The following is a 22,787-nucleotide window of genomic DNA, read 5'->3' as shown; positions in this document are numbered from 1 at the left end:
ATCCAGTTACTCATTAAAATCCATTGCAGTGTGGCTTCTATTTCCAACAGTCTTCTGGAATTATTCTCATTAAGAATAACAACATCTTTGTTGCTGATTCATAGGACATGCAGTAATATTTTATTGTTTTCTGAGAAGCACTTTCCACAGTCAAACATATTTTCCTTTATGCTAGATAATCCTATAAGCACACTCTTTTGGTTTTCCTCATCTCTATCAAGGCATTCCTTCTTCTTTGACTTTTCAAACTCCTCTTCTCTTTGCAGCCTATACTTTGGCCCTATTGACAGCTCTTTTGGTTCCTCAATGCCACACAATCTTCTGGCTCTTTGTGCTAGTGTCTCCCTGTCTAAAGCAGCCACTCCTCTTATCCTGGCAACTTCTTCAAGTTAAGTCATATTCACCTTGGTTCTCAATTTAAATGTCATTTCCTTTGGAAAAAATTTTCCCATACCCCCAACACTAGGTTTAGAGCTCCCATTATTTGCTATCAACTACATGGTTATAAAAGTTATATTATACCATTAATAATTTGTTTGGTTATATTATTTCTTGCTAGGATTGTTAGCTCTAAGAAAACAGGGACATATTCTTGTTCACTATTGAGTGTCCAAGGTTGAGCACACGGTCTAGTCTCTATTAGGCAGTTAATAAGTATTTCTTGAGTAAATAAATCTGACCTATTCTCTCCATCTTTCCATGCACTATGCCAGTCCCCCGTTCAGCTTTCATTACTGGATTTCTGCAAACACATGTCTATATCTCTCTCTTGTCTCACATCTTAACCTACACAATGTTTTCAGATTAATGCACTCTATTTCACCTTTAAATATTATCATGTCCCCTTCCTTTCCACCAAACACATATTCCTGGGCAATCTCAATCAATCTATACATTCACTAATGCATCTCCAAATACATACACAGTTGCATATATATAATGTAAAATGTTATAATTACATATTTATTTTATATTGAGACTCACAGGCTTGAAGATAACACATAGGCAATTAAATATGGGTGATAATGAGTTAAACTGTGGGCAACATGTTATAGTTACATATTTGTAACATAAACGCACATTTGTTATATTTGAAACATTTGTTATATACACAAATTTGTAATTATAACACAATTCCCATAACATAACTCATTTTCTTACATATTTCTAAGTGCCTACCTATTATCTTCAAACCTATGAGTTTCAATTTATTCATTATTAAGACATGGGTAATGATCCCATTATAATTATAAAATATTTTAGTCCCTTTTTTTCCTGTCTCAATTTAAGCATTCCACAGACATTCTCTGGTCATTTTGTCAAATACATAATTGAATACCTTAACCATACCACAAAATTTACCCTGTTATTGACTGAATTCTGTTCCTCCAAAATTCATAAGTTAAAGCCCTAGCCCACATTATAACTATATTAAAGATAGGGCTTTTCAAGAGGTAATTGAGGTTAAATGAGGTCATAAAGCTGGGGACCTAAACCAACAGTATTTTATACACTTTATTAGATCTTTATAAAACCTAATCCAATAGGACTGGTACAGGGATGCACATGCACAGAGGAAAGGCCATGTGAGGACCCAGTGAGAAGCCAGCTGTCTGCAAGCCAAAAAAGAAAGGCCTCAGGAGAAACCAAACCTGCTGGAACCTTGATCTTGGACTTCCAGCCTCCAGAACTGTGAGCAAATAAATTTCTGTTGTTTAAGCCATCTAATCTGTGGTATTTTGTTATGGCAGCTCTAGTACACTTAATACAATCACCCTCCATGTCACCAAACCAATCTCAAATCATCTAGACAGGTCCTTCTCCCTTAATTCTTATATCCAGATTTACCTAAGATTTTCATCAGTATCTTTCTCCTCAATAAGGCTTGATTTTGCATTTTTATTTTATACCCTCCACTTTATCTCCTCAGTCCAAGTTTCTTCATTTTCCTGAACTAGAGGCCTCCCCTTAACTGTTCTTTTCTGCCTCCAGTCTTGATCCGCTTTAATCTGAACTCAACCTGCTACCTCAGTCAACTTCTACAAGACAAAGGTTATTGGGTCACTTTCTTCTCATAAGCCTCTAGCTCCATGAGCTATAGGACGAAGGACAAATGCCTATATGTGGTCTTTTGGAATAGGGCCCAAATAAACTGTCCAGCCTTTTCTCCGTTGCTGTTTCTCTAAGCTCTGGGCACATGAAAAAGGCTATAGCTTGGTCAGCCTTCCTCTCTTGGACTATAAATGTTTGCTTATTTATCTCTTGACTCAGTGAAGCCTTTCCAACATACTTGAATAGAATAGATCATCCTTTTTAGAGTGTCATCATTACTGGTTTTTCTTTTTTTTTTTTTTAAGATTTTTATTTATTTATTTTACAGAGAGATAGAGAGAGCACGCACAAGCAGGGGGAGTGGCAGGCAGAGGGAGAGGGAGAAGCAGGCTCCCTGCTGAGCAGAGAGCCCAACGTGGGGCTCCATCGCAGAACCCAGGGATTATGACCCTAGCTGAAGGCAGATGCTTAACCGACTGAGCCACCCAGGCACCCCGTTTTTTCTTTTACTCACATCTTTGTTATACATTTATAATATGCACTGAGTACATTTACTTGGCTCTCTCACTGAATATGAATCTTTTGAAAGTAAAAATAGCATGTAATTCATACTTGTATTTTGTATACAGCATCAGACCTGACCACAGTATTTGAAAAACAAGTGTTTCATAAATGAATAGATAAAATAATAAATCAATGGTATTCAAACTCAAATATTCAGCTCAAAAGTCTTTTAAAAAATTCTACTGGCATAGAATAAAGTCTGGACTTCAAATATCCAAGACACTTTCTCTGGACAAAAACAACATTTTTCCATTTTCATGCTTCTGTTTATAGCATTTCCACATTTAGTTCCAGTTCAAGTATTACCTCACACAAGCTAGAAGTAACTTTAACTTTGTCTTCTTAATAGAATGGCTTTCTGTCTAATAATATTTATTAGTGTATGCTATCATCTCTTTTAGACTTTGAGATTTTTTAAAGTAAAAATTTACAGCTGACTCATCTTCAGATTTAATGCCTAGTCCTGTTCATACAGCAGACACTCAGTAGAAACATGATGACATTCACTTTATGAGTATTTATTGAGTAAATCAGTTGCTTTCAGACACTGTATTCATGAGTCTTACCATTAAAAAACAGTTTTGCACACACACCCATATTATATGTCTATTTAATTATTTATAAATGAAAACATGTATTAAATTATAATATACTTATGGATTATAATATATTCAGAGAAACTAAAAAAAATTAAAGATTAAAAAAAATAAATATACGGCGCCTGGGTGGCTCAGTCGTTAAGCATCTGCCTTCAGCTCAGGTCATGATCCCAGGGTCCTGGAATCGAGGCCCACCTTCTCCCTCTCCCACTCCCCCTGCTTGTGCTCCCTCTCTTCCTGCGTCTCTCTCTGTCAAATAAATAAAATCTTAATAAATAAACAAACAAACAAACAAACAAATAAATAAATAAATATGGAAGTTCTCATATTTTTTTCCTGCATCTCAATGGATCTGCTATGCACTCTTTTTGGGGTAAGCCCTTCTCCAGAGACTACTAAGATAAACATTATTCCTATTATACTATAGTGCAAGGATTATTAATAACCTGCAGTAGTACTGCTCTAGTCATCTAATGTTGTTGAGAAATGAGCATTCAACATAGTTTACTTACTATGTAATGGAAGTTTAACCCATTATAGGTAGGAAGGGAATCTGGCCAGCTGCCAAGTTGTTCACTGAATGCCCACCACATGCTAAATACCATGGCACATCCTTTGTGTCCACGATCTCATTTAATTCTGAAAACAATCCTGTGAAGGATGTACTGTTAGGCCCATCTTACAAATAAGAAAACAAATTTTCAGAAAATTAAGATGTTCATGATAGTCACAGTCTAGGCAGCATAGTCTAGACCTAGGATTGGAATCCACATTTGCCTATAGTCTTCCTAATATACCCAATCACAGCAACATTTTTAAAATTTGTTTTCTTTTTTAATCTAAAAAGCCATGTTAAAATGATCAAACATTTCCTTTTCTTTTTAAACTCATAGGCTGAATCTCACTTGGCATCATCTTTATTCTGGCCCTCTGGCCTGTGCTGTGACAGTCTACACAGGCATAGAGATCAGGATAGGAGCCCTGGTTCAGACACTGATCCCTGAGTATGTAAGTACCCTGATACCTTTTTCACTGATGAAAGTTCATGTTGTCAACTCAGTTTTACATCATCTGCCCCATTGTTTGATAAGTAAAATAAGTGTATGCAGATGCAACACCTCTTTTTCACAAAATTAATTTCTGAATCAAAAATTAAAGCAGAAAAAAACTAAGTAGATAATCTTACCTTATTATTTTGGGTTAGGAAATTTCTTTCTTTTTTTAATTATTAACATATAATGTATTATTTGTTTCAGGGGTACAGGTCTGTGATTCATTAGTCTTACACAACACACAGTGGTCACCACAACACATACCCTCCCCAATGTTACCTTCTTGAAAATTATATTGCTGTAACTTTTCTAATCAATATCTATTGAGCTTTGAGCACCAGTTAAAATGGATTATGGTATTTTTGTCTACCTAATATAATAAAAAATTATAATTTCCTTTTTAGCTTTCACTCTTTCCTCTAGGTCACTTATCCAAGATATCATGATAGAACACTTTACCATGTTGACTGCCATATGTTTTTGGTTGAGGAGTAAGTAGATGGGCACAAAAATAGAGATAAGAATAGACTCCTATTTCAGGACACTTGGTTGTGTCTTGAGAAAGGAGGATGACAGTGGCAACTAAGTGAGACCACTTAATGGATGGTAACCAGCATAAGGTCTCACCTTTCTCTGTTAGGGCAGCACAACCCAGCTGTGCCAGTCAATCTTTCAATAAATAAATTTGGCATTCTCAACAGAGGATGGATTCTGTAACACAGCTTAGGTCTACTGTTAGGAATATGTTTTAGACAGAACATCCAGTTGGAAACTTCAAATCTTTCTTTGCAATTTTGTATTATGGCTGGCCTTAATACTATAAGGAACTACAAGGAATCTCTTTCATACTGGAAGATATACCTCTAGAATAGTGCTATAAGGAATACAGTAATACTCCAGAAAGCTACTGATGGTGATATGACCTGGCTTGATCTTTCCTTGCTGAGTTGTGCTAGTGTAATGTGTGCATAGTATAACACAACATTTGGATGCTAAGAGACAGCTAAATCTGAATGATTGTTATTTTTTTTGACTCCCCTTTTTCCCTTATTCTCTGCAACGTCAGTAAATTATGGCCTGCAAGTGAAATCCAGCTGACACTCTGGTTTTGTATGGTGCAAAGCTAAGGTTTTTACATTTTTAAAGGACTGGAACAACAACAACAAAATTGTGCCACAGAGATTTATATGGCCCACAAAGCCTGAAATATTTACTGTTTGGTTATTTGCAGAAAAAGTCTATCAACTCATGCCCTAGAAAACAGTATAGAGTTTTCCTTCTACTTCTACCTTCTGCCTTTCACAATCTGTATCCTCTGCTTTTAAGAGGGCTTATTGCTTAATAGTCTTCTAAGATTTGTTTCCATTGCTAATCCCTGTCATTTTATTGACTTCTACTCAATTCTTCTTGTCTTTCCAACATCACTTGCCCTCCATTTCCTTTCCCTATTGTGTTCTCCTGCAATTCTTGACATCAATATAGAGGAGCTTGGCATTTAATAACTGATACAAAAAAAAATGTGTCTTGCTTGGTAACTAATTATGAAGCATTATATATGTAATCTTCAGTATTCATCTTAATTTTTGTTACTTCTTCAGGTCAAAAAAACCAACAAAAGAAAGCTTAAAAACATTTCCCCTCATTTCATGCCCTCTTTTTTATCTAGCTACTTTCCCTCACTCCTTTGTTAAAAATTTCATTCTTTTTCTCTTTAACTTTCATGACCCTAAGCAGTTCTAGTCCACTCACTTGTTACTGATTATCTCACCTCCAGGCAATTGAAGCAAAACTCAATTTCTTTTCTGCTTGAGGTTTTTTGTTTGTTTGAAATGTCAAATGTAGTCATATATATATATATATATATACACCTTAAAGTTTCCTAAATTACGTTTCACTTTTTAAAGATGAATTGAAGCTACAGAGGAGTGAACTGGACTTTATCCAACATGGGTTTCAGATAGGCGGCTTGGTAACTACCAATGATCAACACAAAAAAGAGGTATCAAAACAGTTGCCCATTTTCACCTCATTATATACATGAACATGATGAAATGCACTTAACTTTTTTTCTCATCTTACAGCATGAGACCCCTTACAACACCACATAATTTACAGACCTATGAGGAGGTAAGTATGAATATAAGAAGGTCTTCAATTCCTCTCTGATATTTTCACCAAGTCATCTTCACATTCTAAATATTTCCTATTAAAATCTTCAGTGGTATGTATTTTGACTTTTTTTTAAATTTACTTTCAAAAAATATGTGTGCTTTTTTTCAGTCCTTTCTATTATCACAATGTGTATAAATGATAGGACAATGTAGTCCTAAAACGTCCAACACCCTAAGCATTATGAAAAAAAAGTATGTTATGCAATGTTCTAACATCTACTTAATCCATAAAGACAAAGAAGAGTTCTCTCATTATTTGATGTAATATAGGATATATTCTGGTTATTCAAGAACAAGAACTTCAAGCCTGAATGGCAACAACATTTCTATGTAATGAGTCTGTTTACACACACCAAATTTAAATGTCTTTTTTTTTTTTTACTGGTATCTTTCATAGATTAAATCAAACCCTAAGGATGTAATCAAATTAAGAGGATTAGTACTCATTAATAAGCTGGCAGTAATATTTCATCAAAAGTTTGCTAAGTCTCTCTCTGCTAAACCAATAGATAAAAGCAGGCAGTGCATAAAAGTGTCTGTCTACTGCATTAAAATATGACGAAAATAATATTTCTTAACATTGCCAAAGAACCATCTATTTCTGGAGATCATACCAGTTCCCATTGCATAGGCCAGTAAGGGTCATTAAACACCAATGGGTCTCTGAGTCCTTCTTCAGAGTCAATGACATTGTAGACTTCACTTGGGATCTCATTTTCCTCCACACAAGGTCTGCAGGGCAAAGACGGCAAATGAACTATGAAAAACATAATCACTGCTTTTACTGTTGCTTTTTTTGTCATAAAAATTCCATTTATTTAAATTCCATTAAAAAGCACATTTGGCTGCCGAGAGCATAAATATACACTTTTATTATACTTAGCATTTTTCACTTTCAAAAAAAATTCTGACATTTGTTTAGATAAAAATGTTAAAATATTTTTAAACTACCTGTTTTAGCTAACCACTTTCTATGCATTTGTTGCATACAATAAATGCTGGAAAAATGAATGATTTGAAATGCAATTCAAAAGCTCTGTATGTATTTCCCATTAGAAGTTATCAGCTTACACTGATCATTATCCTTACCATGTCATGTGCCTGCCACTTTGACTTTTCCCAAAATACATCTCTTAGGAGAGTGATTTAAATTACTGGAGCTGTAGTAAATAACACTGTTTTTAAAACTCAGTTTTCTAATTGCTCTGATGTATTTAATAAATCATTAACTGAGCAAGTAACAGTGCTAGAAATTCAGGCAGGCCTTTAACACAATATTCTCCTAAAGACAAAACTGTAACTCAGTCATTCATACCTGCCTGTGCACCTTGGAGGATTCCCAAAACCAAATATTGGGGGAAATAATCAAGCAATAACATTGACAGCAACTCTATCATAGAAATAAATTTCAGTTTAGTAAAATGATAGAAGAAATTAAGCTATCATATATTAGAGTCATTCTTATTTATAAACATATACAAGATTAAACTATTATAAATTTATTAAGAATAGGAATTACATCTAATTTCGAGAAAGTCCCAGACTGTGCACATAGGGTGTTTGGGAATTATCTGCCAATTTTTAACAGCTTATCAAAATGGAATAGCTGAGTATCAACATTTATATAAGAAGATATATCCGGAAATGTTGTCTATGTCATTTGCAAACAGTGAAAAATGAAACAACTTAAATGTCTTCAAGTATAAAATTGTTTTTAAAATCATGTTATATTCACACAATGAAATACTATTTTACCTACAAGTGTCAATTGGATCCCTTTGGATCAATCTCAAAAATTATAAGGAGAAGGCAGAAGGCTATGTACATTTTGTTATCATTTATATAAAGTTTAAGTCATCCCAAAATAACTTTATAAATTATTTTAAAATGATATATATAAAGTATATGAATCTAAGCATACAAAGAAGACTCCTCTGAAGAAGGTGAAGAGGGGAATAGTTTTAGGAAGGGTACACAGAGGAATTAAAGTCTAGTGATTTATTCCTTTAAAAAACCTGGAGCCATTATGACAAAATGATAAAGTCAACAAAATAGAGATGTTGTGTACATATTACACATTATATCGGTGTGTATATTTATATGTATATTTGGAATATGTTATAATGACAAGACACACATACACAAACAAAACTAGTACAGCCTAGCTGTTACATCAGTGAGCCAAAGACGGCTTCTGTACATTGGCCCTATGTTGTTTACTTCATAGCAAGCTGGGACCTACTAGCTCCAAAGCCCACTGGCACCAAAAAAACTCAAATTTTTACACATCCAGTTCTTATAAATATAGTCCAAATAAGCAGAATTTTAGCCATTTACAGCCTTCCTGCCTTGCATAATGCACAAAACTGTACCCAATATCTGAGAGCCATAGGTAAGATAAACTCTGTGGCTATAGAAGATTGCAAGTTTCTGCTGCCCTTCAGAGCTCTCTGACCCAGAGACTCCATTATGCTGCTGAGTAAAATCATCTAGACTCATAACACCCTCTTTAACCCTCTTTCCCAGGACTTCCGTTTGCCCTCTTCCCCTTCTGGGGAGTAGCCCTCATCAGCTACCTCTGGAAGGTCTCCTGCTGTGAGGGACTTTCCCCATGCAAACCTGCCAAAGCACTGCCCAGATAAAACTCGTTGTGTACTGCTGCCACCTCATGGTCATATCTGTTTCCTTGATCAGCCCCCAAATCCCTCAATATCAATACCGGTAAAAAGAAGTGGGAAAGATAGCAGAATAGGGGTCAGAAGACCTGACTTCTAGATTTTGCACTCCACGTTGGCTCTTTCAGTGATCAGAAGGGTTAAAATGCATTAATTTAGCTAAACATTTCCAGACTTTTGTCAAGAAGAGGATTGTTATTTCTCCAGGAATGGCTGTTAGCTGTGTTTTCAGAAAAATAAATTCAGACACATTTGGGTGGCCACTTAAAGTACTGTTATATTGTCCGAGAAGAATGTAGCATGGTGTTCACAGCTGGGACCCTCCCAGCCTGCCCTACTTGCACATTGAAGCCCTCCTTCCTCTACCACTGCAATGACCACAGTTCCTATCAACTATCAAAGGACAGTATTTGAAACTTACGAAATAAAAAATTTAAGTAGGAGAGAAAAGGAAGTTCTATTAAATGTAAGAATTTAATTTTAAAATACCAAAGCAGTGACAACGAAAGTGGAATAAAAGTAATCATAAAGCAATAAAGTAATACAAATTATTAAAACAACTTATGAAAATGAGGAATTAAAAGTACTTGGGCATAGAAAAATATCTATTATAATCTCATTGTTTATTTCTTCATATATTCATATAGGCATGAATATTTATGGAAGAATACTTAAGAAAATGTAAAAATGAGAGATCAAGAACATTTCCTTATGACCCTCTGTACCATTTGATTTTTTTTTTTTACCAAGTGCGTGCACATTTACATTTAAAAAAACTTTTTAAGACAAAACAAATATCAAAATTTGGGAGTTAGAAGTTCTAATAAAATTTCTATTTTTTTAAAATATTTCTATTCAATCTAAGGTCAGCAAGCTATACTTGCCCCAATGTCACAAATTTTGACCTTTGCTCTATATTCTCAAAATTCTACTATATATCATTGTAATTCAGAGATGTAAGAATCTGATATCTTGAGACAACAGCAAATAAGAATTGAATAGGTTACTTCACTCTAAGATTTGACATAAATTAACATTATAATCAATTGAATCTGAAAAGCACCTCATTTTGTCTAACTCAAAATAAAGGGATTACTTTTTTCAGACAATTATATTTCGATGTAAACAGTTATATCTTCATTTTTATATCCCATTCAGCTGTTTTCTTAAGACTAAATTGAGAGAATATCTAAATATTCTGTTAATCTAAACTGGTTAGCCTTTCAAAATATTTTTATTTATACTTACATTTTAGCACATTTGCTAAACTGCAACATTTCATATTCCTCTTTATAACTGGCTCCTGAACACACTGATCTGTACCAAGTCTATATGGGTGACACAGATGCAGTGACCAACAGGTGCCTTCCTCATCTTGCATATCCCTGAAGAGCACTTGCTGTCTTCAAAATGATTTAAGTGACCCAGGCTTAAAGCATCCCATTGCAACAATCATGATTCCTATAACTGAAGAAAATTATGTGAAAGCTACATCTTCTCTGTTGGATTCAAATTCACAGAAACACATAGCTGAGATTCAGAGCCCTAAATACGATGTCATATAGGAAAATGCCAAGGTGGCTCTGAATGATGATGATTTCCTTTCAATTTCTGAAAATAGTAATATTAGCCATTGCATCATTATTTATTATCCTTCTGCTAGATGTTCTATAGAAAAGCTGTATTTTGGAGAGTAGTAAATCGATTCTACCAGCTTTATTTAATTGTGCATCTGTATACACATACATACACATACAACTATTTAACAATGAAATGAAGAATTAAAAAATTAGAAATAACTTAGCATATATACTCTTTGTATTTCCTAACAAGTTTCTTTTACTTTTTTTTTTAGAAAAGCAAATGTAACAGATTAAAAAAAAAAAAAATTGGCCCAGGGACTATCTTTGAGACAGCCATGGGGAATACACTGCTATAGAGAATGAAGTCGCAGTCATGATACAGTTAGAAGTTTGGGAGCCTCGCCAAGAACAAGCTGGTAAGGCCTGCAGACTAACCTCAGTTCGTGCAGTTTTCAGGCATATAATAGCTGCATGGTTAGAAGCCACTAACTCACCTGAACCCTATTCCCAGTTTTCCCTCTATGTCTTCTAAACCTCACAGCATGGTTTAGAAAATGTGTTATCTTTGAAGAGACACCAACTTACTAACTATCCACCTGACAGTATACACAGCTTTGCATCCAAGCAGGAGAAGCTTCTATAGGAAATTGTTAAGACTTTTAAAAACTTAAGGCAATTATGCAAAATATTCTCCACTGTGGAAAGAAAATAAAAATCATCTGAAATAATAAATCTTTTATTCTTTCTTATTACTACATACTACAAAAACACACAAACAACAACAAAAAACTTGTGTATTCCTTTAAAAATTTGCAAATCCATTACTAGTCCAGGGGTCAACAAACTTTCTGTAAAGGAACAGATTGTAAATAATTTAGACTTTGTGGGCCTTCGTGGTCTCTGTCACAACTCTTCAACTCTGCCATAGTAGCAAGAAAGTAGCTACAGACAATGCATTAACAAATGGCCTGAATTCCAGTAAAATTTTATTTACAAAATGAGATGCAGGCAGAATTTGGCCTTTGGCCTTTGGCCTTTGGCCCATGGTTCTGAATCCCAGTGCTGGTCTATAGCATGCTTTTACCAATCATACAGTTTATAACTATTGAAATGAACATCTATAAATAAGTATAAAGGAAAAATGTATCCACTCCCTACTGAGGTATATGTGCAATTCACTCTTAAACCAGGGCACTAAATTCCAGAGAAAAGTGAAAAATGACAAGAATTAAATAAATACACTTCTTTCTAGTACAGTTTTCCCCTGCTATCCGAAAGTAGAGCGTTCCTATGAAAACTTTCCTAAGCTGAAATGACATAATGAGAAGAAGCAATTACCATTAATTTATACAGAAAAAATTTTGAGCATTCCCAGACCCCCCTCAAAAAAAAAAAATAACCTCTCTTAGGCTTTCCTGATACCTTAGGACATGTCTTGCTAACGGATGCACAAAATAAATCAAGATAAAGCATAGAAGCTCACAGACACCCTTCAAAGCTATGGCGGATTGATGCTGAGATGCTGCGTGTAGTTCCAGGGGAAGGAGATAGGTGGCGCCACTCTTGTTACTTGAGTTGCGCACTGCCTCCGTAAGGGTTCACTGCCAAACAAACGCTAAACACTATTCACTTTTTGCCCCTTATTGTCAAAGCAAAAATCCTCTTTGGATTTCTTTCAGTTAGTGAAAACAGGTACTAATGTAGGGGGTTTTTTTGTAAAAGCAAAGCTGAGTAATACAAACTTTCGAAAAGCTGTAGATAACTGTACTTCCATTTTGGGTCTTTGTATTTAGCTTTTCGTCTGAAGCTTTTTGTTGTGTTATTTTTTGTTTTTAATGATTATGATCATGACCCGAGCCGAAATCAAGAGTCCGACGCTTAACCAACTGGTTAAGTCACCCAGGAGTCCCATGTTGTTTTAAAAATAGGAACTGACCATACTACTTGAGAGAAGGGAAACCAACATTTCAAAGGGCAGCGTGCTGACAGTTGAGTTCTCTGCTAGGTGAACTGGACATTGACTTATCACAAGAAAACAAATGAATGTTTTCAGTGAATATAAAGTGTGCTTTTACTGAAAGATCAGCAAATAAATATAAAATGTACTTCTTCCAAAATTTAAGATTCAAAGTAAAAGCTTTCTAGAAGAGATTTCTAGAATTCATCAGATATTGGCTTAACTCCACAGCACAGCGTTTCTTTAATTACCATCCCATAAAGCATTCTGACAGCCCAAATGCAATGCTTAGTAAGCATTTTACCTCCAGACAGCTTGAAGATGTATGGTAGCACTAAAATTATAATACTCACCAGGACTTGTTCTGTCATCCAACTTTGGGAATGGAGCATACTTGTCTCTATAATGAGCTGTCTGATGTTCTATCCAGTTTACCTGTGGCAAACAGGAGTAAACATAACTACCTAAACATTGGCATATTAGTGAGATGCAAACAACATATTCTTCTTTTAAGCAAGGATAAGTCATCATACATAATTTACTCACACTTACACTTTGATGCAAAATAGAATGCATTTAAAATTTTTCAGCATAAATTAAAATTTACTCTAGGGCAATAATTTGTCACAATTTTCTCATAATTTTGAGATCTGACTAATGTACTGATTAAAATCTATAGAGACAGAAATGCACCATCATTTGTCCATTGTAGGCACACAAAATGATTTAGTGCTTTAAACTCTGTTCCAGGACGCACATGTCCTTCACAGACTAAGCTTGCTTTATTAGATGTTAAGGTATTAAGTTGTATGGTTGAAGTTTTAGCAATATATACAAACTAGTAAAATAAAAAGTACTTACTAATTAAATAATGTAAGATATTGCTGTATTTGTTTATACTTACGAAAACTAGGGTGAAATAAGATCACATAAATTATTAGCTTTGTTAAAATCTACAAAAAGTCTTTTTAACAATCAGTTTTATTATGCAATAATAAGAAAGAATTTTCACTACTAAAAAGTTAACAATCTTAGACAACTAATAGAGTTTATTTTTGGTAGCCATAAATAAAGAAAATGTAGGATCCACAAGAATAAAAAGGCTTGTACAAAAACTTTATATAGTTTAAAAAAAAAGAAAAATGCAACAAGGAACCTTTTTTTTTTTTTTTAAAGATTTTATTTATTTATTTAACAGAGAGAGACATAGCGAGAGCAGGAACACAAGCAGGGGGAGTGGGAGAGGGAGAAGCAGGCTTCCCGCAGAGCGGGAAGCCCAATGTGGGACTCGATCCCAGGACCCTGGGATCATGACCTGAGCCGAAGGCAGACGCTTAACGACTGAGCCACCCAGGCGCCCAGGAACCTTTTTTTAAATGAAAAATTTCTTTCTGAATGTTTTTACTTATCAATTAGAAACACTTCTTTTTAACCATTAAACATTTGTCATACACAGACTGTACAACGTCTTTATTTTTTTTTTGAGTTTTAATTTAATTTTATTATGTTATGTTAGTCACCATACAATACATCATCAGTTTTCGATGCAGTGATCCACGATTCATTGTTTTCGTACAACACCCAGTGCTCCATGCAATACGTGCCCTCTTTAATACCCATCACCGGGCTAACCCATCCCCCACGCCCCTCCCCTCTAAAATCTTCAGTTTGTTTCTCAGAATCCATAGTCTCTCATGGTTCATCTCTCCTTCCTATTTCCCCCTCCTCCTTTAAAAAAGACTTTCAGCTAAAAAAAAAAAATGGCTGAATTGGTTTCTGGGTCTCTATTATAATAGGTCTCAGTAAAGACTCATTAAAATACTGTGTACTACACAGTATATACCAGTATACCAATGTTGTTTAGCATTGGTTCCATCTAACAGCCTAGTAAATACCATATCACAGCCAGACTTTCTGGCAATTAGAATGAGCTTTGTCAACAAAATCAAATTTTACCAATCTTTGCAATGCTCAAATAACTTATGGATTTGAAAATATGGCACATCCAAGCAAACAGAAGGCTTTCATAATATAAGGATTTCTTTGCCCTACAAATCCATTAAATGGTCTGCCTGACTGTATTACTGCCATTGTGAATGAATGGAACCAGGTTCCATTTTAATATATACATATATTCCTTATATATATTATATATATTCCATATATACATATGGAATTATAAACCACTAGATTATGAATTCTTCTGATATTCTAAAATGCTTTTACTTATTATATTTATATATACATTATTAATATATATACATATACTACAAATACATATATGATACTATATAAGTATAGTGGCAAAATTATAGTTCTAAAAATATTTAGTAAAACATATAATGCATACATATATATATATACTGTATATATATATTGTGTATATATGTAATATATAAATATAAAACACTATAGCACTAAAAAATATTTAATATATATACGTGTGTATACACTGTATATTATATATTGATATATGTGTATATATAATATGCGGTATATGTATATAATATGTACTATTAATACGTATATATACCATATATGAATACACACAGACACATTTAGATAGCCTGAGCAATAGTTAGAAATTAAGTTCCTTAGTTCTATAACTGGTTTATAATTCCTTCACTGATACTTTTTTATATTCCATCAGTTTTCTTTGTAAAGTTAATCCAGAGGCACATAACATGTAGGATATCTTTTCTAATGCCTTTAACACATATTTGGTGGCAGTAGGGTAGTAGGGAAGCTGTCCTCAAAAAATCACTGAGTCACAAATAGACATGAGTGATCTTCCACTCTGATACTGCACTAATCACTCAGGGAGTAGAGGCGGTCTCATCGCAGCAAGCATTCACACACACATCCTATATACCAAAGCTTTGCTGCTGGACAGGGGTCTCCTAGTCCCTCAAAACATACATTTGGTTGTGCTTTCCTCAGAATAGCAACAGTGATAACACTCCATCTTCTGATTTTTCACACACTGTATCCTAATCACCTCTCCCTGCTCATAGCAAGCTGCTTTAAGACTGGAGTGAAGCTTGTGAACACACAACAGAGAGATCAAAGGGTTTGCAGCATTAAAATGCGAGTGTGTGTGTGTGTGTGTGTGTGTGTGTAGGGGCGTGTGTGTATGGTGTGTTTTAGAACTTCAGAGGGGTTTATTAAGTATCAGGCCTAATCAATTTTTTTAGATACTTTAAGACAATCAAAATGATTAGAACTTTTATTTGTTTGCTTATTTATCTTAATGCAGAATTTTGTTTTACTGGATGAACATGGATTTAAGAGGATTTAAAGGTTAAAACTAAGCTTAGTGATTTTTCAGTCCAATTCCTTTTGAAGATGAACAAACTGGGACCCAGGAGGGTCTGAGCCCCTCTACCACTTTAGCACAGCACCCACAGCGGGCACAGCAGGTTCTAGCCCACCTCTGGTGGGCCACCGGGTTTAATGTCCTGAGAAACGGCACATCACTGGCTGACAATGTAATTTTTAAGCAAAAATCATCAGGGAAACTCATAGTAAGAAAAGTGCTTTGTCCTTTCAGGTGCAATAAGTCTAAAAACCTTACATTTCACTATCTATAACCCAAGCTAAAGAGTGTAAGCTATTTAATGGTAGGAAAAAAAGAAACTTTATTCCTCTATTTGGTAGAAATGTAAAAATAATTTCAAAATTTGGATTCCTAAAACTCCCAGAAGTCTAATAAAATGTTTCTCTTATTTTCGGAGACTATAAATGAAAGGCCCAACAAGTACCAGTGTCACCTTTTTAAGATCTTCAGATTATTTAGAAAAAGGAAAAAATATATATGTTGCTAGTTAAAAACTGTTTGTCACAATTAGTTTAAAATTAAATTCCTTTCATTTTATTGTATACACAGCATAGTGTCTCAACACATAGTGGTTAATCAAATAATATTTTTAAATTGGTAAATATAAGAATAGAGATGAATTGAACACTGGATAGTTAGGAGAGAAAAAAGAAACTTTATTCCTCTATTTGGCTGGGATTCCTAAAGAGGAGAGACCCTGCATGGTATACATAGTCTAGTAATCCCGATGCTTTTCTGAATGAAGCATGTAACAGTAGCCCACCCTCTCTGGCACCAGCATCTCACCCTACTAACCCTAACATGATGATGACCTCATGCAAGAACAACCTCAAATACTTTGAAACACGCCAGAGCATACCACTCCCCTCTTTAATTCAATATCTTATTTAACAAGAAAGAGAGTATGATTCCAAAGAACCAAATTTGTTTTGCTTCTGCTTTCACTAATCACCAAAGCTATCTCTTCTCTCAACTTTTCCTCTATTTCTAGTGATTCTAAATCAACCAAATAAATATTGTAATTTAGGATTTTCATGTAAAAAATCAGAAGTCCTTACACAAGCGCAAGATTGAATACCAGCATTTTTTCATGCAACCATGTGAAATTATTGTTAAAAGCACTTATAAACTTCTTGCCATTGTATGTCTCCACACAAATAGGATGAACATAATTAAACAAAGTCTCTACATGCATGATATTGCAGGATACAATTAAATCAGATGAGGGGCAAATTTTTAGATAATTTCTTTAGAAAAGTCCCCTTTTCTTATGTTCTGGTTGTGTATTTTCTATTTTCATTTTGCCTCCAATACTCTGTATTTGATAGAAAATGAAAGGGAGACAGGCATAATAAAACTCCCCCTCATTTGTAGCTCTATTATGAATATTCAATTTGGTTATAATATTCATTTTTAGAAATGTAAAAATGATTTCAAAATTTGGATTCCTAAAACTCCCAGAAGTCTAATAAAATGTTTCTCTTATTTTCGGAGACTATAAATGAAAGGCCCAACAAGTACCAGTGTCACTTTTTCAGATCTTTAGATTATTTAGGAAAAGGAGAAAATATATATGTTGCTAGTTAAAAACTGTCACAATTAGTTTAAAATTAAATTCCTTTCATTTGTTCTCTAAAAAATAACATAAAGTATAATGTTGAAAAAACAAAACACTTAGACAAAGGCAAAAAATCATAGACTATATCCAGAGTCTACTTTACATGATGCACACAATGTCCACAAATGCTGAGTCTTTTCTGAAAAGTATGTTTTTCTTTCATATAAAGATAAAAAGAAAAGCTTCTAGGTCATGGGCTATGAGGGGAAGAGATAATATCTCTTGTGCTTTGATGTTACAAGTAGCTCTTCATTACAGAAGACTTCTCATAGTATAATAAAGGTCCTGGTAAATTGAGCCTGAATATTTAATAACCAGCTTCAACATGGAAGCTTTGTGACTTTCCTGTCCTTGGCACAGTAGAGCAAACATATATGTATTATGAACAAATAGCAAAGCTTTGTTATTTTAGTGTAGAGACTTTAGTATTTAAAGATATACTGTCACTAAAAGGGAAAGCATGATTTCTACATTCCCTAGGAAGCCTCCTGTTTAGAAATATTTCTAAGATACCAACTGACAAGAAATTAGGATAAAATGAACCATTTGCAGTTAAATGCTACATATAAAATTGGTTTCAAACTTTTATGCATTATCTGTAACAAAAATTATAGCGTATTGAAAATATTCGTAACTTTGATGTGTTGCTCTATGTTAGTTTTGAAATTAAAGGTAAATCTAAATGAAGTTTGAAAAATATTTTAATTGCATGTTAAGTTGCCTGAGTTTTAAAGTTTGGCATTCTAGACATGACAATTATATCCAGAAAAATATGTGTCAAGTCTCTTTTAGGAAAATAAAACTTTTTGATAAAATGTATGCATGAAAAATTCAAGAACCAATAGAAATATAAATGAGAGATTTTAAATTCACACAAGATATAACACCCACAAATCATCACTGGCAAACTCCTATTGTAACTTTTTTCTGTGCATAGATAGATATAGGCATATATAGATACAGGTATAGATAAATTGGGCATATGTAGATATGGGAATACCTAGGTCAGGCATATATAGATATGGGCATATACAGATAAACTCTGCATCCTAACTCTGCATTAAAAGTCCTGTTATTATGCACAGTATCATGTGACTTGTTCTTTTTCTGACTCAGAAAAATGTCATAAACATCTTTCCAAGTAAATAAAAAATATTTTTATCATTTGATAGAGCATTCACTTGTACTAAGACTTGTTTTTGTAATTTCTTGATAATAGACATATAGTGATCATCTTTTTATAGCACACAGTAAAATATTATTTATCTATCAATTGATTTATATCTCATCTCTTTACAAAAAGAATGTACGGTGCCTTATAGTAAACGTAAGTAGAAAAATAAAATGTGATATAATAAGAAACAAAAACAAAAACAGAAACCAACAAATAAAAGCAAGAGAAAAATATAAAACTCTCCTAGTAAATGAAGTCTTGAATGAAAGTCTTACTTCAGGCTCTCAAAATTTATCATTAAAATTTTATGAAAAAACAGAAAAACGCAAAATGAAAATAAGTACTAGAAACAAGAATCAACACCCGTTGCCGGAGTCTAAAAAGAATCTCCACTAACTTCAAAACTAACTGAATTAGACTTAGAAGGACAATGAAAAGACAATGGCTCACAAATATTGCCACACGTGACACAAGACCCTGAGCAGATATTCTGACCATAAAGAAAACATCACGTTAGTTTTTGTAATAGAGTATCTCTGCAAAAACATACAGCAAACTGGTGCAGCTTTCTTGCTAGGTCAAGTGGAGAACTCTGGGAATTCAGGAAGAGGGGACTTTACATTCTTGTCTTTTCATGTCCTTTGTATTTCTACTACAAATATTTATTTCTTGTGAAAAATTAGTTATAATGCCTAAAAATTATTAAGTACAATGCAGGAAAATTCAGGTTACAAAACTATAAATAAATTATTATCCCAAATTTAAGGGAAAACAACCATACATGTACTTGAATGACTGGGTAATAGGTAGGATTATTGTAATTTATTTTCTTCTTTCTCCTTCCTAGATTTTCCTCCATTGTTCTACCATGAACATATTGCTGTTGTATAAGAAGAAAAGCTCATACTTAGAAACAACTACAACTAAAATTAGTACAACAGGAAAAAGAACACTAAATGTAAAATCTTGGTGAGTCAATCAAAATTCCATTCAAAGCAAGATTTATAAACTATAATTCATTTCATTAAAAGAGAAGGAACACAAGTAAATTAAGTCCACTTGAAAAGTTATCCAGGTAATTTTTAAAAATAAATGGAAAATAAAATCTATATTTTGTAAAAAAAAAAAAAAATCTATATTTTGTAAAAAAAATCTATATTTTGTAAAAAAAATCTATATCTTGTAAAAAAATAAAAAATAAAAATAAAAATAAATGGAAAACAAGAAAAAAGAAATAATATACAAAAAGAAATTTTTAAAAACAACAGACATTTAAAAAAAAGTTTACGGTCTGTTTTAAAACATGGCAAAAATCCTTAACATATATAAAGAAAAGAAAAAGAAAAATCAAAACTAGAAAGAAGAAATATACAAAGAAAGTAAAGTCTCTGCTAATGGATTTTTTAATTATCTCTCTCCAACTCCCCCCTATCCAGTCCACCCACACCGGTCTCCTTACTCTTTCTCATTCATGCCAACCACCCACTTGATTTCACACTTGATATGTCCCTGCCTAACATTCTTTCCCCAGACATCAGTATAACTCACTCTCTCAAGAACTTTAGATCTTCAGTGTCACTTTTGAGCAGGTCTTCCCTGACCTCTCTACCTCCCTATTTAAGATACACACAAACACACATACACACATTTTCATATAGGTAAAAAGGAAAGATAATATATTTGGTATGTAGATTTTTTTAATCTGTGAGATTTTTTAAAAAGATTTTACTTATTTATTTTAGAAACAGAGAGCACAGGGGCGCCTGGGTGGCTCAGTCCTTAAGCGACTGCCTTCGGCTCAGGTCCTGATGCCGGATCAAGCCCCGCATCGGGCTCCCTGCTCCACGGGAAGCCTGCTTCTCCCTCTCCCACTCCCCCTGCTTGTGTTCCCTCTCTCGCTGTGTCTCTCTCTGTCAAATAAATAAAATCTAAAAAAAAAAGAAAGAAAGAAAGAAAAAAAAGAAACAGAGAGCACAGGAGTGAGCAAGCAAGCGGGAGGAGAGGTAAAGGGGGAAGGAGAGGGCCAAGCTGACTCCATGCTGAGCACAGAGCCCCATGTGGGGCTGGATCCCATGACTCTGAGATCATGACCTGAGCCGAAACCAAGAGTCTGATGCTTAACCAACTGAGCTACCCAGGCACCCCTAGTCTGTGAGATTTTTAAAGGTGAGTTTATCATGTAAATATACTTTCATAGATGTTCTTTTCCATAATAATATATAATACAAATCTTTAGAAGTCACTAAACATTTTTAGAAAATACCAATTTTTAATAACTGTGGCATTCAGTAGATGAATACAGCATAACACATTTAAAAAATTAAGAAATTTTGAACTTTTATTAGGTATATATTTTTTATTGAAATTAAATCTAAAAGAAGCATTTTTATTAATTTATTAAAAATTTAGTGATTACCTATAATGAACTAGAAACAGTGCTTCAGAATAGGGGGCAGAGACAAGAATGAACATATAGTCCCTGTCTCCAAAAGCTTACAATATATGTAGAGTAAGAGACAGCAAATATGCAGATAATAATAAAAAACCCACTTAATCATAACTGTGATACAGTGTACATGGGAGGGACTAGGTGGGACTATAAACCACTACTGGATATTGAAGCAAAATCATGCTGAGTAAGAGATATTTCCACTGAGACCTGAAGGAGGCCCAACAAAGGAGAGTGTTCTAGACAAAGGATTTGTGTATCAAGCATCTATGTGTACTACATAAAATCTTCCTGCGAATCTCTATTTCCTTAGGATAAATAACTAGACATTAAATCATCAGACCAATGGGCATCACCACTTTTACAGTTTTTGATGCATACAATCGAATTTCCCATTACTGATTTGTTTCAAGGTATAATCCCACCAGCAAGTAAGCAAGTATCTATTTTACTATTTTCTCACCAACACTGGGTATTGTGTTTTGACCTTGATTTTAAATTACACTGAGATAATATAATTATTATTGAAAAATAATAAAATATGTCTCAATATAAAAAATTATTAATAAGCTTAGAGCTCCCAAGTTTTCACCATCTAGAAATTACTATTTTGAACTTTTTTGTATTTTCAAGATATTCTCCTATTTACATATTCATTAAAAGGTATCATTATCCGTGTATTATGGTTGTCTTCCACTTAATATGAAAATTTTCTAGAATAATAACTGTGTATCTACATTATCAACTTCATATGCTGAACAGAAGCCTATAGTAAGATTAACCCATCCCATATTGCTAATCTTTCCTCAGTTTCACTATTATATGTCTAAGTGTAGACCTTTTAAAATTTATCTATCTTGCTTTTGGCTTCTTGAGGTACTTAAATCAATGGATCAATGTGTTTCAGCAGTTTTTAGAAATTTTCAGCCATTGTTGATTCAAAAATGTCTTTGCAATTGCTGGGTCGTATGGTAGCTCTATTTTCAACTTTTGGAGGAACCTCCATACTGTTTTCCAGAGTGGCTGCACCAGCCTGCATTCCCACCAACAGTGTAGGAGGGTTCCCCTTTCTCCCCATCCCACCAACATCTGTCGTTTCCTGACTTGTTAATTTTAGCCATTCTGACTGGTGTGAGGCGGTATCTCATTGAGGTTATGATTTGGATTTCCCTGATGCCAAGCGATGTTGAGCACTTTTTCATGGGTCTGTGGCCATTTGGATGTCTTCTTTGGAAAAATATCTGTTCATGTCTTCTGCCCATTTCTTCATTGGATCATTTGTTTTTTTGGGTGTTGAGTTTGATAAGTTCTTTATAGATTTTGGATACTAGCCCTTTATCTGATATATCATTTGCAAATATCTTCTGCCATTCTGTCAGTGTCTTTTGGTTTTGTTGACTGTTTCTTTTGCTGTGCAAAAGCTTTTTATCTTGATGAAGTCCCAATAGTTCATTTTTGCCCTTGCTTCCCTTGTTTTGGCAATGTTTCTAGGAAGAATTTGCTGCAGCTGATGTCAAAGAGGTTGCTGCCTGTGTTCTCCTTTAGGATGTTGATGG

The 22,787-nt window shown here is 34.0% G+C and overlaps 1 protein-coding gene across 1 annotated transcript in view; it reads right to left on the bottom strand.

Moving 5' to 3' along the window:
- Positions 1-6,205: 6,205 nt before the first annotated feature.
- LOC145723062 (uncharacterized) overlaps positions 6,206-22,787 on the bottom strand; it is a 374,058-nt gene continuing 357,476 nt past the window's right edge. Inside the window, exons 6-7 of the mRNA XM_081828692.1 lie at positions 13,007-13,088; positions 6,206-7,170 (exon numbers count right to left, since the gene is read on the bottom strand). Coding sequence (XP_081684818.1) covers positions 7,034-7,170; positions 13,007-13,088 — 219 coding nt within the window. The 3' untranslated portion in view covers positions 6,206-7,033. The remainder of the gene's footprint in view (positions 7,171-13,006; positions 13,089-22,787) is intronic.

The sequence above is a fragment of the Leptonychotes weddellii genome, chromosome 8 (genome assembly GCF_054177405.1).
Source record: "Leptonychotes weddellii isolate Sample4059 chromosome 8, ASM5417740v2, whole genome shotgun sequence".
Classification (NCBI taxonomy): domain Eukaryota; kingdom Metazoa; phylum Chordata; class Mammalia; order Carnivora; family Phocidae; genus Leptonychotes; species Leptonychotes weddellii.
Note: the sequence above shows the minus strand (reverse complement) of the source record. Positions and strands in the feature narration are given on the sequence as shown.